Below are 14,519 nucleotides of genomic sequence, written 5' to 3'. Positions count from 1 at the left end.
TTGTCAATTATAATTTTCTACTCAATTTTGGCAGAATGTATAGTTACCGAAAAACTTGCAAAAGTTCATAATATAAATGTTCAGTACCAATGTAATAGTCCAGTTTTAATAATTTTACGGAAGTAATAAAATAACAATGGTCCAACAAACGTAACTTGATTAAAATTATGTATTTTTGTCTCTTTCGTACTAAGCTGTATATCCGTAGTGCGAAAGAGACGAGAGATGTCCCTTTCGCACAAGGGCGAAAGGCGATGGATGGAGGCTAATGTACTATCTCTGTCCTGCTTTCATTCTGATCATGTTAGTTACGTTTGCTGGACCATAACTAGGTAGTTAATAGCAAATATTGAGATTCTAAGTAAAAAAAAAGTTGAATTTTCTGTACACATAGCTACAAAAAGTAACCAATGGAAATTGATTTCCATGAATACTTAAAAATATTTCTCTTACATTTATTTGAAATTAAAAACGCTTACCTTATGAATATGTTTATATCTTATTATGGAAAGATTAATACACGACATCGAGAACGGAGGAACGAGAAGGGAAGGGGAGAGGGGGAGACTACTCAACTTGTAAACGACTTCAAAAACGACAGTGACAGTGATAAAAATGTATGGAATTGACATATGGGTCGTTCTTCTTTTTTATCGACAATAAAAAGACATTTTCTCGATTTATCGGATTTAACATCTTTAAAATTATAACGGCAATAAATATTTTAAAACATCATATAAAGATGTGTCTGTAGAGGACTATTTAGTGGTTCTCTTTATCTTGGTAACATACTTTTCTTTGCAGGCGCATTCCAAAAAATATTGTGACAGAGTGGCCCTTTTCATCGGAGACAGCATTTCAATTTACCACTCTGTCACATAATTTTGTGAAAAACGATCAAGCTACGTTAATAACTAATTGAGGAACCGATTAGTATTTTGCTTGTATTTTGAGTATAATAAGATAACTATATTTTTGGACAATCAAAACATGAAATAAAATTCTAAAACATAACTTATCAGAAGCAGAACGAAGGACAGATCATTGTCGATAAAAAAGAAGAACAACCCATATACCTTATCCAAGATATTTAACTTTGAGTTCTTGCAAATAAATGATTGATTATGAGTTGTAAAAATGTATGTATGGGATTGACATAAGCTGATATGTCAATCCCATACATTTTTATCACTGGCACTGACGTTTTTTGTAATCGTTTATAACTTGGCTAAGGTCCCTTGTCTGTGACCTATACGAGAGAAAATGTATCTTTTATAAATGTAAACATGAAAATCTTACAATATTTACTTGAGTCAAATGATAGAAATCATCAAAAACAGATTGTTGTCTAACTAGCGTAAACATACAAGAAAAAAATAAGGCCACAACCGGCGCAATCGCTATTGGCATGTTGCCAGCAGGTATAATTCATAATACGATTATTTAGTGATTTCTACGGCAGAATTGACTACTTTACAGTTTTCGGATAAGTATTTAAAAAAAATACAATTGCTTATTTTATACCTCTCAAAATATTTTATTTTCTCGGTAAAGCTTTATATACTAGAAAAAACACATTTATTTTTCAATCACTTGACATTTTGCCCAGTGACGTCACAGTTCAACTTACAAAACTGTCAAACAGTATCACTTGAAACCTGACCTGACAGATAGTTTTGTTGTGAAATGTGACGTCACACGAAGCTCAAACATGGCCGCCCGTGTTTCAGGTCTTGTAATATACAGACAAAAAACGTATTCTTATTTTGCAAAAATAAAATATTTAAAAATGATTTTATAAAAAAAAACTATTGCACAAAATATCGTTAAATGATAAACTACCATATCCGACATATTTCATATTTTATGTAGCCAATTGTAAGACATTTCATTACAGGCTAATAGTCGTATCGCATGTATTTTTAAAGGGCGCGCTTTCAATCTACCACGCCCTCCATCAACGCAGTGGAGAGTGGTGGAACATCCTCCATACCGCCTGTTGATCGAGGGTAGAGACGTATATAGGCTGTTTATGTTACGCTTTCATGCCATTTGACAATCTAGTCAAATAAGATATTTTTTATGAAACGACAAAAGGAAAGTTTTCTTTTCAGTTTGTGTGGAAATACTGTCCTGTGACGTTAATAAAAGCGGTCAAATGTCGCACTCATTCTTAATTAATTCATAAATAAAATTCGAAGATAAGTCGAAAAGTCAAATGAGACTGATTTTTGATCATCTGAGCAGTCTAAGATGATCAACAATCAGTCTCATACATAAACTCACGCCTATTTTCCACCGGGGTAAGCAGAGACTATGAAATTCAATTTGCGTCGATCCTGACACACTTCTCTTGTTTCCTCCACATTCATCAATCGTTTCGTACACGCACACCGGTTCGTACTAAACCTTTTCATTTCTATATTATTATTACTGGTTTCCTTTTTTACACGGAAATCAATATACCGATCGAAGTTGGCGGGTCATCTTCTTCTATCGTGTGGGTTGTGGTTGTGAGGTGGATAACCAACCCCATTAACCCTGGTGTCAGGGTTATTATAGAGCCGGCAAAGGCTCCCGACATGGCTCGCTAATGAAATGCCTAAATCGAGGCCTATTTTTTGAAAACCTAGTTAGACAACAATACCGTTAGTCAGTTACAAGATAAAATATTATGCTGTTCCTAGCTTAGCTATATCTATCAAACAACAATAACATAGATAAATAACATCAAATTCATAAAATTCATACCTATACATATAGGTGTATGATAATTGAAAGATCAAAATGTTACCTTATTGGGTAAACAATAAAGTTGCATTGTGAATTTACAGTTAGGGCTGCCAAAAAAATATAAATCCACGTAGATAATGTCTGGAGCATAAAGACAGATCATTTTCATAATTATTAAAATTTTGATTTGGGATGAAACCGTTTCCCACAATCCAATTTGTTCGTGGTAATTTTTGTTCGACGAACTAGTTAATGCCATTTGGGGCAAATCTACATTAAGTCACGTCAGAAGTAGTCGGTAGTAAAACTATTTCTAGGAGAGGAAGCTCGAATTCGGGTGAAAATAATAAGCCTCTTTAAGTGTTTGTAAAACTAAAACTAACTAAGCAGAAAATTCTGAACGATACTCGATAGTCCAACCGTTCGTACGGTTGGCAGCCCTACTTTCGATGCGTTTGCTATAAGTTGGCAGTAATGGTAACGGGACTTTCAATGGTCTCTTTTGAATGTTCAGATATTTAAGTATTTTTTTATTACTACCAAGTTATAGCTACAGTTAACACAAGTTATAGTTTATACTTTCCTGTCTATCAGATATTAATCGCATTTTAGAGTTGTTCCCATTGTTTTGCCAACTTATCGTATGCTTATAATTTTTTGCCTTGATTACTTGTCATTTGAGCCCTTCAGCGAGCTAAGTTGCCATGGAAATGGAAAATATAAAAAATTGAGAAATTTCAACACCCTAATTATTCCTATTATATAAAGCTTTAGACTAAATAGACCGGCGAGGTTGTTTTGACGTGTGGATGACGTTGACAGATGGTTGGTGTTGGATTTTCCATTAATGACAGCTGTCAAAAATGATGTTTTCATAGATTACGGAGTTAGTTCCGATTCTGGCCACGAGTTAAAACATCTTTGTCGGTCTATAAATAACAACATTACTTAAACAAATTGACATGACCTAAATAAAAAAAATCTACTTAAAACTAACGGTAAGAAACTTAAAATTATTTACTTGATTCCATTCACATGTTTTCCATTTTCGATGACCGATTTCTCTTCGGCTAAACTTAGTGAGGACACGGATAAATCTTCTTCATCTGTGAAAAGATTTTTTTATATTAGCCTCGGGTCTTTTATATTAGACAAACCTGTAGCCGTAGCATGCTGCTTACATAACGCGTGCGAAACGATAACCGACTCAATAGAGGTGGCCATTATCTTGATTTTTATTTTTAATTTTTAGTTTATATTTTTGTATTTGTACTCTTTATTTAAAAAAAAAATGTATTTATTGTTTATTATTATTTATTTTTTCTATGGTTATTATGGTCTGAAAATAAATTATTTGAATTTGAATTATTGGCCAATATGTAAATTCGCTACCCTGGACTCTCCATACAAAAATCTCATTCTTATTGCGCGCACCGTGTAAGTGTGAAATAGAAAGCGCTCCTCCTTACTCATTAGCGGCGTACGGCCATTTAAGACTAAAGTAAGACCCAGAGGGGGTGAGGTCGGCGCCAGATACGAATTGCTGCGGGGCGGAAAGTTACTGTTCTATACGAGGTTATATTCTTTATTCTAAGCCCATAGGCTACGCGACCGGCACGACTCACTCGTAATACGCGGTTAGCATGCTACGGGGAACAGCCTCCAGATTCTCTTCTTTATAATAAACGTTTCTTTCTTTCTTTCTTTCAGATTCCGAAATATACTCGAACATACCTGAGCTCACGTCGGATTGGTTCCTAGGACTGAGTCTGCAACCTTTCGACAAGTAATTTTTCAGTTTACCCAACGACGCCAGAACCAAGCTAGAAAAAAAGAGTACAACATAATTTAATATACCGCAGAAAGACATCAGTTTTAAACTAGCACAAGTATATTTCCATAGGGCTGCCAATCATCGCAATATGAACTAAGTACAGTCATGAGCAATATAATGTGCTCACTTTAAGACTCTGTCGCACTAACATGTTTGACATTTAGTGAGACTTACAGTTCAATTTGTCAAAAAAGTTAATGTGACATGGTACCAAATTGTATACATATTAATGCTCGTGACCGTACCCACACCTCACCCAGCTTTTTGTTACACTAACGCGTTAGGCGGTGAGCCGTATCGCCGTCTATAATGGTCGAGCCAACTGTGTTAGAGAAAAATACATTTTACATGTTTGAATTTTTTGGCTAGACTCGAGGATGGTCTGTGGACAAAGGACATCACAAAATGGTGACCACGAGATGGGAAAGGATAGACCAGCGGCCCGGTGGTCAGATAACATCGTTGCAACGGCGGGAAAGTTGTGGATGAGGTTAAGAAGCTATACCCAGCAGTGGGATGATGCGGGCTGATTGATTATGACGATGACAACAAAACATTATTGATACATACCCTAAGAAAGGCGGGCTAGGCGACAAGGGCCGGGAGAGGTATTCCGGATGGAACTGTACCGAGGCGTAATAAGGGTGATAATCTATCACAGCCACCTCCATACGCTTGCCACTCTCATCTTTGCCCACGAAGTGCAGTCCCGCCGCCTCCAACCTTTCTATGTATTCTGGGTTCACTTCGTAACGGTGTCTATGCCTCTCTTCTATCTCGTCCTTCTTGTATAATTGGGCTGTGTAATGGTTTCATATATTTTAATTGTATAATAGGCACAAGTAACATTTATATTATAACATAAGCTCACGGAGTAGTCAGAGATACATCCGTTGTAAGATGGACTAAGAACCGACGCCTTATCGAGCTTTTAGACCAACATGATAGGTGGTAAGCCGCATAATAATGATCGAGCCAAATGTGTTAGTCAAGGTTCCCTATTTTGTTTTATTACTATTCCTAATAATCGTTACGCATAAAGCATTAGGCATAACTATTTACACATAAAGCATAAACACTTTAAGCATAAATTTATACCTATTTAAATAAACATGTTGGCGGCCTAGCCGTCGCACCCTAACCTACTATTACACTATGGTATCCAAGTTAAATATGATAAACCTACAAGAATAGGGCAAACATCATTAGGCTTAACAAGCATTATGCTAAGTAAAACAGTATGACAAGTAACCATTATGCCAAAAGACGATTATGACAAAAAAAAATATGCCTAACAGGTTATGCCTAATTAAAATAGGACAAACAACATTATGCGAAAAAAAAGGGTCCCGTTAGTCAAACTGTACCTAATTGGTACAAGTTCAGGACTGGCGCAACCCGTTTGAGAAGCAAGGCTGTGTACCACAGGGACTGGATAATAACATAACAAATACTTTATTGCACAAACAGGAAAAAACAAAATACAAAACAAAAGAGAAATAGAATTAGTACAATAGGCGGCCTTATTGCTAATTTGAATAATATCATTTATACTTACTAATTATGCTTGGTTCCAAAAGAGTCTTCCTCTTTCCCAGTCTCATCGTCCCTCCAAGGTTCCCTGGATGATGTTCAGGCATGTCTATCACCAGTTTGTCTTCGCACTGAGGATCAACCTCTGTTGAATTAGCCCCTTTAAGCCCTAGAACATTCCTTGCGAACTCTATGACCGCTGCTTGCAAGCCAAGACAGATGCCCAACATTGGTTTTTGGGTTTCCCTGCACCATTGGCACGCTTCGATCTTGCCTTCCATGCCTCTATGGCCGAAGCCCCCAGGGATTATCACACCGCTGGAAAACAAATCTTGATTTAAATTTCGTCCAAGAATTCCCAGGTGTAACACATAGCCGTTTTAACGCATCGCACACCCAAACGGTTTATTTTTTATTTTGACGTTTCTTAAAAAGTGTCTCACTTGACTAGGTTATCAAGTAGGCTATTGAAATAATACAACGAAATGTCACTTTATGACAATACATGTTTGAAATAACAACATAAACAGCCTATATACGTCCCACTGCTGGGCACAGGCCTCCCCTCAATTAACCGGAAGGGGTATGGAGCATAACATAATCTCACGACTATATCCCAATTGGGGTAGTCAGAGGTACATCCATCGCAAGATGAATAAATTACCCACACCTCACCAAGCTTTTTGTTAGACTGATGTTAGAATAACGTGGTGAGCCATATCGCCGCCCATAACGGTAGCCATACAAGTAGGTATGGGTTAACACCCATACAGTGTCACTAACGTGACACCGTAACGAATACTGAGGGGGATGGTTCAGACCATGATTCTGAGTTGATATCAAGTGGAATTTTCAGTCTGAATATTCCTGAAAATTTTTGTGTTTTTTTAATTATTTTCAATTCCATACTTTTGCGACGGAAAATTCCACTTGATATCATCTCAGAATCACGTCCTCAATCACCCCTCAAAGTTTTTGTTACGATGTCACTAACACCCTGTATAAAAGTAAGTGCGCAATGCAAACAAATAAAAAAGGTCACATCGAAGCAATTCATCTAAAAAAGAAATATTGCAATTTGACATTTGTTTGCATTGCGCACTTACTTTTATATGCGCAAATGTCAAATTGCTTGTTTAGATTACTTTTTAACTCCCAAGATACTTACTCGCTCTTACAAAGGTTTTGCCATGCATTATGGTATGCTACCGGATCATTGATTTTCATTTGTTTCTCTAGGTTCTCAGCTTCAATGTATGTAAGGTTCAGTTTGCTCCCAGCTGCAATGCAGGCGTGTTGTAACGCCTTAGTCACACTCGCGTAACTGTCTTCGAGTTTAGTGTACTTCCCGACGAGAGCGATGTTGACTTCTTTACGCAGATTGTCCACGCGTTTCGCTAGTTTTCGCCATTTGCACATAAATCTGTGAGTGTTCAGAATGTGTAAATGTTCAGATGTGTAATATTGTTAATTTTCGTCTCATGTAGAAAGCATGCTCTGGAATTACTCTCGACGATACCATAGATATTATCCGCATAAAGATGTGATAATTAATTACATACTTTCTCATTGCATGGATATATCATTATTCAAAAATATAATGTAATTGCAGAGGTACAATATAAAAATAATTGTTGTTTGATATTTGGGTCAGATATGGTATAGAATTGTTTAGGTAGCAACATATTTATTACTACTTCTCTTTATTTTAATAAGAATTGTAATGGGTGGAAGATGTGTAATAAGTAGTAATAACAAGAGTCATTATTTATACCCAAAAACAAAGATAGAAAGAAAGAAAGAAAGATAAAAGATGCACATGTCTGTTATCCATGTAATTAGAAGGTAAACGAAAGTAATTTTTTACAGCCCCATCTATATATATTTTTTTAAAGTAAGATGATTCCGTGCTTCGGAGGGCACGTTAAGCCGTTGGTCCCGGCTATTAGCCGTAAAAACACCTCCACCAACCCGCATTGGAGCAGCGTGGTGGAGTATGCTCCATACCCCCTCCGGTTGATTGAGGGGAGGCCTGTGCCCAGCAGTGGGACGTATATAGGCTGTTTATGTATGGATATTTTTTTGGGGACTGTAACTTGGAAAGTCCCTCATTGCGTTTTAATATATAGTCCGTTCAAGAATGATCTTCATAAAAGGTAAACAAATATGGCTCCCGATATTTTTTATCTGTGTCAAACTGCATGTTAGTGAAGTGCTGAATTGATTTTAGCTCAAGTTATTTTATTAAAATGAACTGACTCTCTTGGGTTGTTTGAATATTTTGTATGATAATATTAAAATATATATTGTATGTTTCTTTGCGGTTACACTAATTCACTTTGAAAGACATTTTTTCTGCGCATTTCGGCTTACTAAGTACAGTACACTCACTCACGTTATTCACGGAACTGACTCGTTTTCCTGACCTGAATGAAATGTCTCATCACTAATCGTCAAATTGACAGCTAGCCACAGATTAACAAGAATTTATGATGTCAACTTTTTTGTGTGAGGTTTTGTTTGATTTTTGTTTTTACATGAAAAAATGTGTTTTTAATAATTATTTTACGTTAATTTCACATTGAGCTAAGAAATCATACATCTATTGAGTGCTACGGATGTTATTAGAAGAATACTTTGCGTAGTTTAGGTGAAATTCGAACATTCTTTGTAGTAACAGGTTTGTTTACCTTTTATGAAGATCATTTTTGAACGGACTATACATACAAGGTAATTTGGGTTTTGACGGCCTATGTGGTCCAGTGGTTGAGCGTTAGGCTCACTACCCGGTGGTTCCGGGTTCGAATCCCGGTGACACTTTGTGATTCCTAGTTTGGTTAGGACATTACAGGCTGATCACCTGATTTTCCAAAAGTAAGATGATCTGTGCTTCGGAAGGCACGTAAATCCGTTGGTCCCAGTTACTACTTACTTATGTAAGCGAGTAATCTTTACATCAGCCATGTTAGAGCCCTTTGGCGGCTCAATAATAGCCTTGACATCAGGGTTGATGAGGTTGGTAATTCACCTCACATCGATAGAAGATTTGGGTTTTCAGGTTAATTAATCTCGACTATTTTAAAGTGAATAAAAATTTGATTGTAAGTTGTGTGTTATTCTGTGTTTTATATTTGTTACTGTGGTGTCACTATAGGTATAATAAACATTTCTTTCTTTCTTTTTCTATATGATGAAGCTTATGGTGATAAAGGCACCCTATCAGCCATAACAGTTGTTCATCATGTACCAGGCATTGTTTTTGTTTTTATAGCACGGGCTTAGGGAAAGTCACAAAGAGAAAAGAAAATCGAAACAATTCTGACTCGGACGGGACTTGAACCCACAACTCTTATTAAACCGGGACCACCACAGAGTCCTCCTATCTACGCGAAATTCTTCGATCTATGTACTATAGTCTTTAAGCCGACGCCGGCGCTATCTATCTAGACTTACATAAACAGCCTAAATACGTCCCACTGCTGGGCACAGGCCTCCCTTCAATCAACCAGAGGGGGTATGGAGCATACTCCACCACGCTGCTCCACTGCGGGTTGGTGGAGGTGTTTTTACGGCTAATAGCCGGGACCAACGGCTTAACGTGCCCTCCGAAGCACGGAATCATCTTACTTTTTCGGACAATCAGGTGATTCAAGCCTGAAAAGTCCTTTCCAAACAAAGGACAGTCTCACAAAGTGATTTCGACAATGTCCCCATCGGGAATCGAACCCGGACCTCCAGATCGTGAGCCTGACGCTCTAACCACTAGACCACGGAGGCGGTTATCTATCTAGACTATTGAGTACCTACTAATATTTCGTAATAGATATAGATTTATAACTTACTTGCTAGGACGTGGCACAGATATATTCAACTGCAGTCTCTCGTTTAGGTATTGGACTACTCCTTGCGAATCCATCAGTAAAGGGACGTGGTACACAGAGCTCAGATCGTGAATGCATATCACCTGTTAGGACAAAAGTACAGTGTTAAGATTTTTATAATATAAAGGGAAAATAATTTGCTTTTATTGATATCCCATAGTTTTTATATGTAACTAGATGAGTCATTGAACTTTGTATCACCCTTTTAAAATTTTTCTCATTGTTTAAATCTTCCCTGGTATTCCATGAATATTTCAAGACTAAAATTAGCCAAATTGGTGCAGCCATTCTTGAGTTTTAGTGAGACTAACAAACAGCAATTCCAATATGGAGGAGCTTGGTGGCGCAGCGGTAAACGCGCTCGGTCTGCGATTGTTGAGGTTAAGCAACTTTCGCAAAGGCCGGTCATAGGATGGGTGATCAAAAAAAAAAATGTTTTCATCTCGAGCTTCTCCGTGCTTCGGAAGGCACGTTAAGCCGTTGGTCCCGGCTGCATTAGCAGTCGTTAATAACCATCAATCCGCACTGGCCCCGCGTGATGGTTTAAGGCCCGATCTCCCTATCCATCTATAGGGAAGGCCCGTGCCCCAGCAGTGGGGACGTTAATGGGCTGGTGATGACCAATATGGAAATGATTAGTTATACAAAAATTTACTATGTGTCAATCAGCTATGTCTCCGTACTATAGTACAAAAGATACCAAACTAAGGATACAGTACAGTTAGATGATTCACATTAATAACCTGTAGTTAACTACCGATTCTATTAAGTACCTATTTATAAACATTAGAAACTGCTCAACCAATTAATATATATGAGTTCAGAGCGGCCTTCACTGTCACACATCTCGATCCAAGGAATTTAAATAAAGTTTAGACACTGAATAAAACGATAACTTCAAGAAACACTTCAACTCTATATAATGTAATAAAAAATCAATTTAGGTAATCCAATAACATTACAAAGTTAATTACACCGACAACTAGTCCTTAACTGCAATAACACAACAGTTCACAAATTGTAATTAAAATCACAATAATCACACAGGAATTTAGCGATTCGTCGCAAATCTTGGCGCGCTAGCTCAAAAAGTCATAAACAAGATGGCCTAGTGCTGCCAGAGACACGACGCTTCGCTAGAGTGTCGGCTGTCGAACACTCTGTTCCAACTTCGGCCAGACGAAACCACCCGACGCAGTAGGATGCGCCGTCATATATAATAAATCTTAAAGATATAGTAGTGGTTATATTAACATAGGTATATTTTGACATCTATGTATGTGAGATGAATAATATTTATTTATCTATATGAATATTTACAGTAATATAGTACAAAAATTCAATAACAATAAACAATATCATGTTGTGTTTACATATATGTAAAATACCAAAAGCCAAGAAATAGGATGTAATAAAATGACTCACCTGTTCCAAAGTTATTTTTTTTTATAAATATTTTCTCCGGAACCTTGACACTAGCAGAATCATCATTTCTGACAGCCCTAAAGAGAAAAGAACTTAAAGTTGAACTCACCTGCTCTGGTCCAACATGACAGAAACTTGAAATTTTTTCTTTCACAGTATGATCGATTGGTTTCTCTGATCTGCAAAGAATTAAGTCCGGAGACAGACCGAGACCCCTTAGTTCCCTGACCGAAGATTGTGTTGGTTTCGTCTTTGGTTCACCAGTGGCTTTCGGCTGAAATATAAAGATATAAATCATTATAATTTGACAGTTCATTTAGATGGTGAAAAGCTGAGCGTGCAGTGCCAAGTACTCACTTGGCGTTCAATCCTCTCTGACTATACCCGGAGGGCATATAGCGTGAAGATAAGAAATTGTTATTTAGACATGTGTTGTAGCCACATGTAAAAATGAAAAACATTAGTTATAACAAATGATATAACTCTAGTTTATTTATTAGTAACTTACTATTTCATTGAATAGAATGAACCATCATTTCTTTAATAAGCAGAAATATAAAATTAGATTATATTTCAACCAGCAATATGAGCTACATTTCTTTGAAAACAATGACACATTGTATAATTCATGAATATGTTTTGAACAACATTATTTTAGGCATTGCATGTTCAGCACTATACTCTTGTTTCCTTTTGAACATATTGAAGGTACAATACATCATTCTTTACTGTATGAACAATAGCACAATTATATTCATATTAATAATTAATAATATTTAAATTAACATAATCATAACATTAACAAAGTTGCTGCAAATTGAGTTTTAACGATCTGTAGCATTCTGCTTAATTGGTGTAATTTTTATTTAATAAGTATTATTACAACATGCAGATCATTTACTTTTACAATTTGAAAATTAGCATATTATTTAGCCAACTAAATTAATTTCAAACATAGAAACAGTTCACTCACCATGGGTACCAGGGAGACATGAGCAACACAGAAGTTTTCCCGTTTGACCCGAAACTGGAACTGCCTGAAGGCCTCCACGAAGGACATGCTCTCAATGTCACCAATAGTCCCACCAAGCTCCACTATACACACTCGCGGTGGAGTTTTCTCCGGGGTTACTGGTATCTCCGCCACTCTTTGCACCCATTCTTGGATAGCGTCTGTTATGTGTGGAATTACTAAACGGAAAAAACATTTGTTTCAGATTCAATTGTATCATAAAAAAAGTTATAATATATGTTACATTATATTAAAACTATACAATTAGGTACTTGCCTATATATAACTTTAGCATACATTGTTAAACTACTACTACTAAAAGCAAAAAAATAAACAAATTCTTGCTGTGTATGGAATTTTAATGGCTTCTTTATCTAAGCTTGTCTTTCTTGCTAAACTCTAGTATCCTTTTATTTGATTAACAGTTAGTGACACACATGCCTACATTCCTATACATAACCTAAACTACATGCATGTGTCATGTTTTCTTAAGTTTATTATGCTAAGTTACTAGCTTTTATAAGAAATTTCCAAAAACACATTGTTGTAAAAGCTGTTCTACTTTGTATGACCTAGTTTAAAGGAACTTACCCTGAACAGTTTTGCCTAAGTAATCGCCTTTTCTTTCGCGTTCAATAACCTGTTGGTATATCTTGCCAGTGGTTATGTTGTTGTCTCTGTGAAGGGTGATGTCCAAGAATCGCTCGTAGTTGCCAAGATCAAGGTCGACTTCCCCGCCGTCATCCAGTACGTAAACTTCACCTAGAACACAAAAATAGAATCAACACAACGCCAATTTCCGTGCAAAAATAAATAAATAAAACTTAGGTACGTCCAGTATTGGGCCTCACTTACCATGCTCGTACGGAGAAAACGTTCCAGCGTCGATATTTATGTACGGGTCAATTTTTATTGAAGTCACATCTATTCCGCAGCTTTTTAAAATTGTGCCAAAAGAACTTGCGATCACACCTTTTCCTACGCCACTTATTACCCCACCAGTAACCAATATGTATTTCATGTCTGGCATTTTATTGTAACAAAAAACAACGCAAGTTGTTAGTGATTAACTCTTTTTGTAGTGAAGAGTTACACACGGATAATCACAATAAAAAAACGTTATAATACCACATGCAAGCACAAAGTATGAACTACGCTGAAGTACGCTGCCTGCGCGCGCCATGTGTTTGGGCAGTGTTACCAACTCCTAAAAATATATATCCCTAAAGAAAGCTGAAGCAACATTGGTCCGTAAATGTCATGAACCATGACATTTACGGACCAATGTTGCCAATTTATAATTTTGTGTCTGTTCGATATTTTAGAATGTTTGTATTTTTGAACGTCTCTCGAATGCGTGATATGATACGTGAATTTATGTCCGGAACACCTTAGTAGGTGGATTTTTATCTATTTTATTGGATTGATTGTATTTATACGTTAGTATCGTATTAGTTTATTAATTACCTACACAAACTTAGTTTGCAATCTTGTTCTCCTCATTTCGAGCTCTTCAATCAATCAATAATATCAGAGTTAGCGTTTGAAAGACATGAAGTTCACAGGTTTTTAGCAGCAGCAGCATCTGCACGGCGCGATTCGCATATTATATAGAGGGCTTCGCTGAACGACGTTTATCTACATAGGTTAATGCTAACATCGCCGCGACTTGTGCTGAGGCCCTTTTTTCAGGACGTCCACCACCACTTTATGATATAATTTCGACGAACATCCTTTTTGCTTTTTTGTTATTGTTATGTGAAAATTTTAAGTGTACTTAAGTCTTGTTTTTGTGTGTGGCGTCCTTTTATAATAAACAATTTATATTCTATTCTATTGGTCGGAGCCTTCATTATAGGTACTTAGGGAATTCCTAAGAGAAAGAATACTTCTTATACCTCCTTTTTGTTTTTATAGTTCCTCCAAGAGTAATCCAGTCGCGCGCGGCACCTTTGTTGTGCAGTGCAGACTCTGCCAGCCATAATATTAACACTGCAAGTTGCCTCTTAATTAAGTACTTACTTATTTGTGAATCTGTCTACTCCATCAGGAATTACGGGTCAGAGTTTATTTATTTATTTAGTTCTTTTTGTTGATATTA

The 14,519-nt window shown here is 36.6% G+C and overlaps 1 protein-coding gene across 1 annotated transcript; it reads right to left on the bottom strand.

Moving 5' to 3' along the window:
- Nucleotides 1–1,075: 1,075 nt before the first annotated feature.
- LOC126369631 (CTP synthase) lies at nt 1,076–13,611 on the bottom strand. The gene is made up of 10 exons (XM_050014148.1): nt 13,274–13,611; nt 13,010–13,180; nt 12,380–12,597; nt 11,516–11,680; nt 9,943–10,064; nt 7,269–7,523; nt 6,126–6,418; nt 5,138–5,366; nt 4,468–4,556; nt 1,076–3,839 (listed from the first exon to the last, which is right to left on the bottom strand). The coding sequence occupies exons 1-10, from the start codon at nt 13,446–13,448 to the stop codon at nt 3,751–3,753; spliced, it is 1,806 nt and encodes a 601-aa protein (XP_049870105.1). The 5' UTR covers nt 13,449–13,611; the 3' UTR covers nt 1,076–3,750.
- Between the last annotated feature and the right edge of the window lie 908 nt (nt 13,612–14,519).

This window comes from Pectinophora gossypiella, chromosome 9 (genome assembly GCF_024362695.1).
Source record: "Pectinophora gossypiella chromosome 9, ilPecGoss1.1, whole genome shotgun sequence".
Taxonomy (NCBI): Eukaryota; Metazoa; Arthropoda; class Insecta; order Lepidoptera; family Gelechiidae; genus Pectinophora; species Pectinophora gossypiella.
This window is presented reverse-complemented; position numbering and strand designations above follow the sequence as displayed.

Coding starts and splice junctions, on each gene's coding strand:
- LOC126369631 (XM_050014148.1), bottom strand. CDS start 13,448: ATGCCAGACATGAAATACATATTGGTTACTGGTGGGGTAATAAGTGGC. Junction 12,598..13,009: donor CTTAGGCAAAACTGTTCAGG/GTAAGTTCCTTT, acceptor TTTTCCGTTTAG/TAATTCCACACATAACAGAC. Junction 3,840..4,467: donor CCAATCCGACGTGAGCTCAG/GTATGTTCGAGT, acceptor ATCTTTTCACAG/ATGAAGAAGATTTATCCGTG.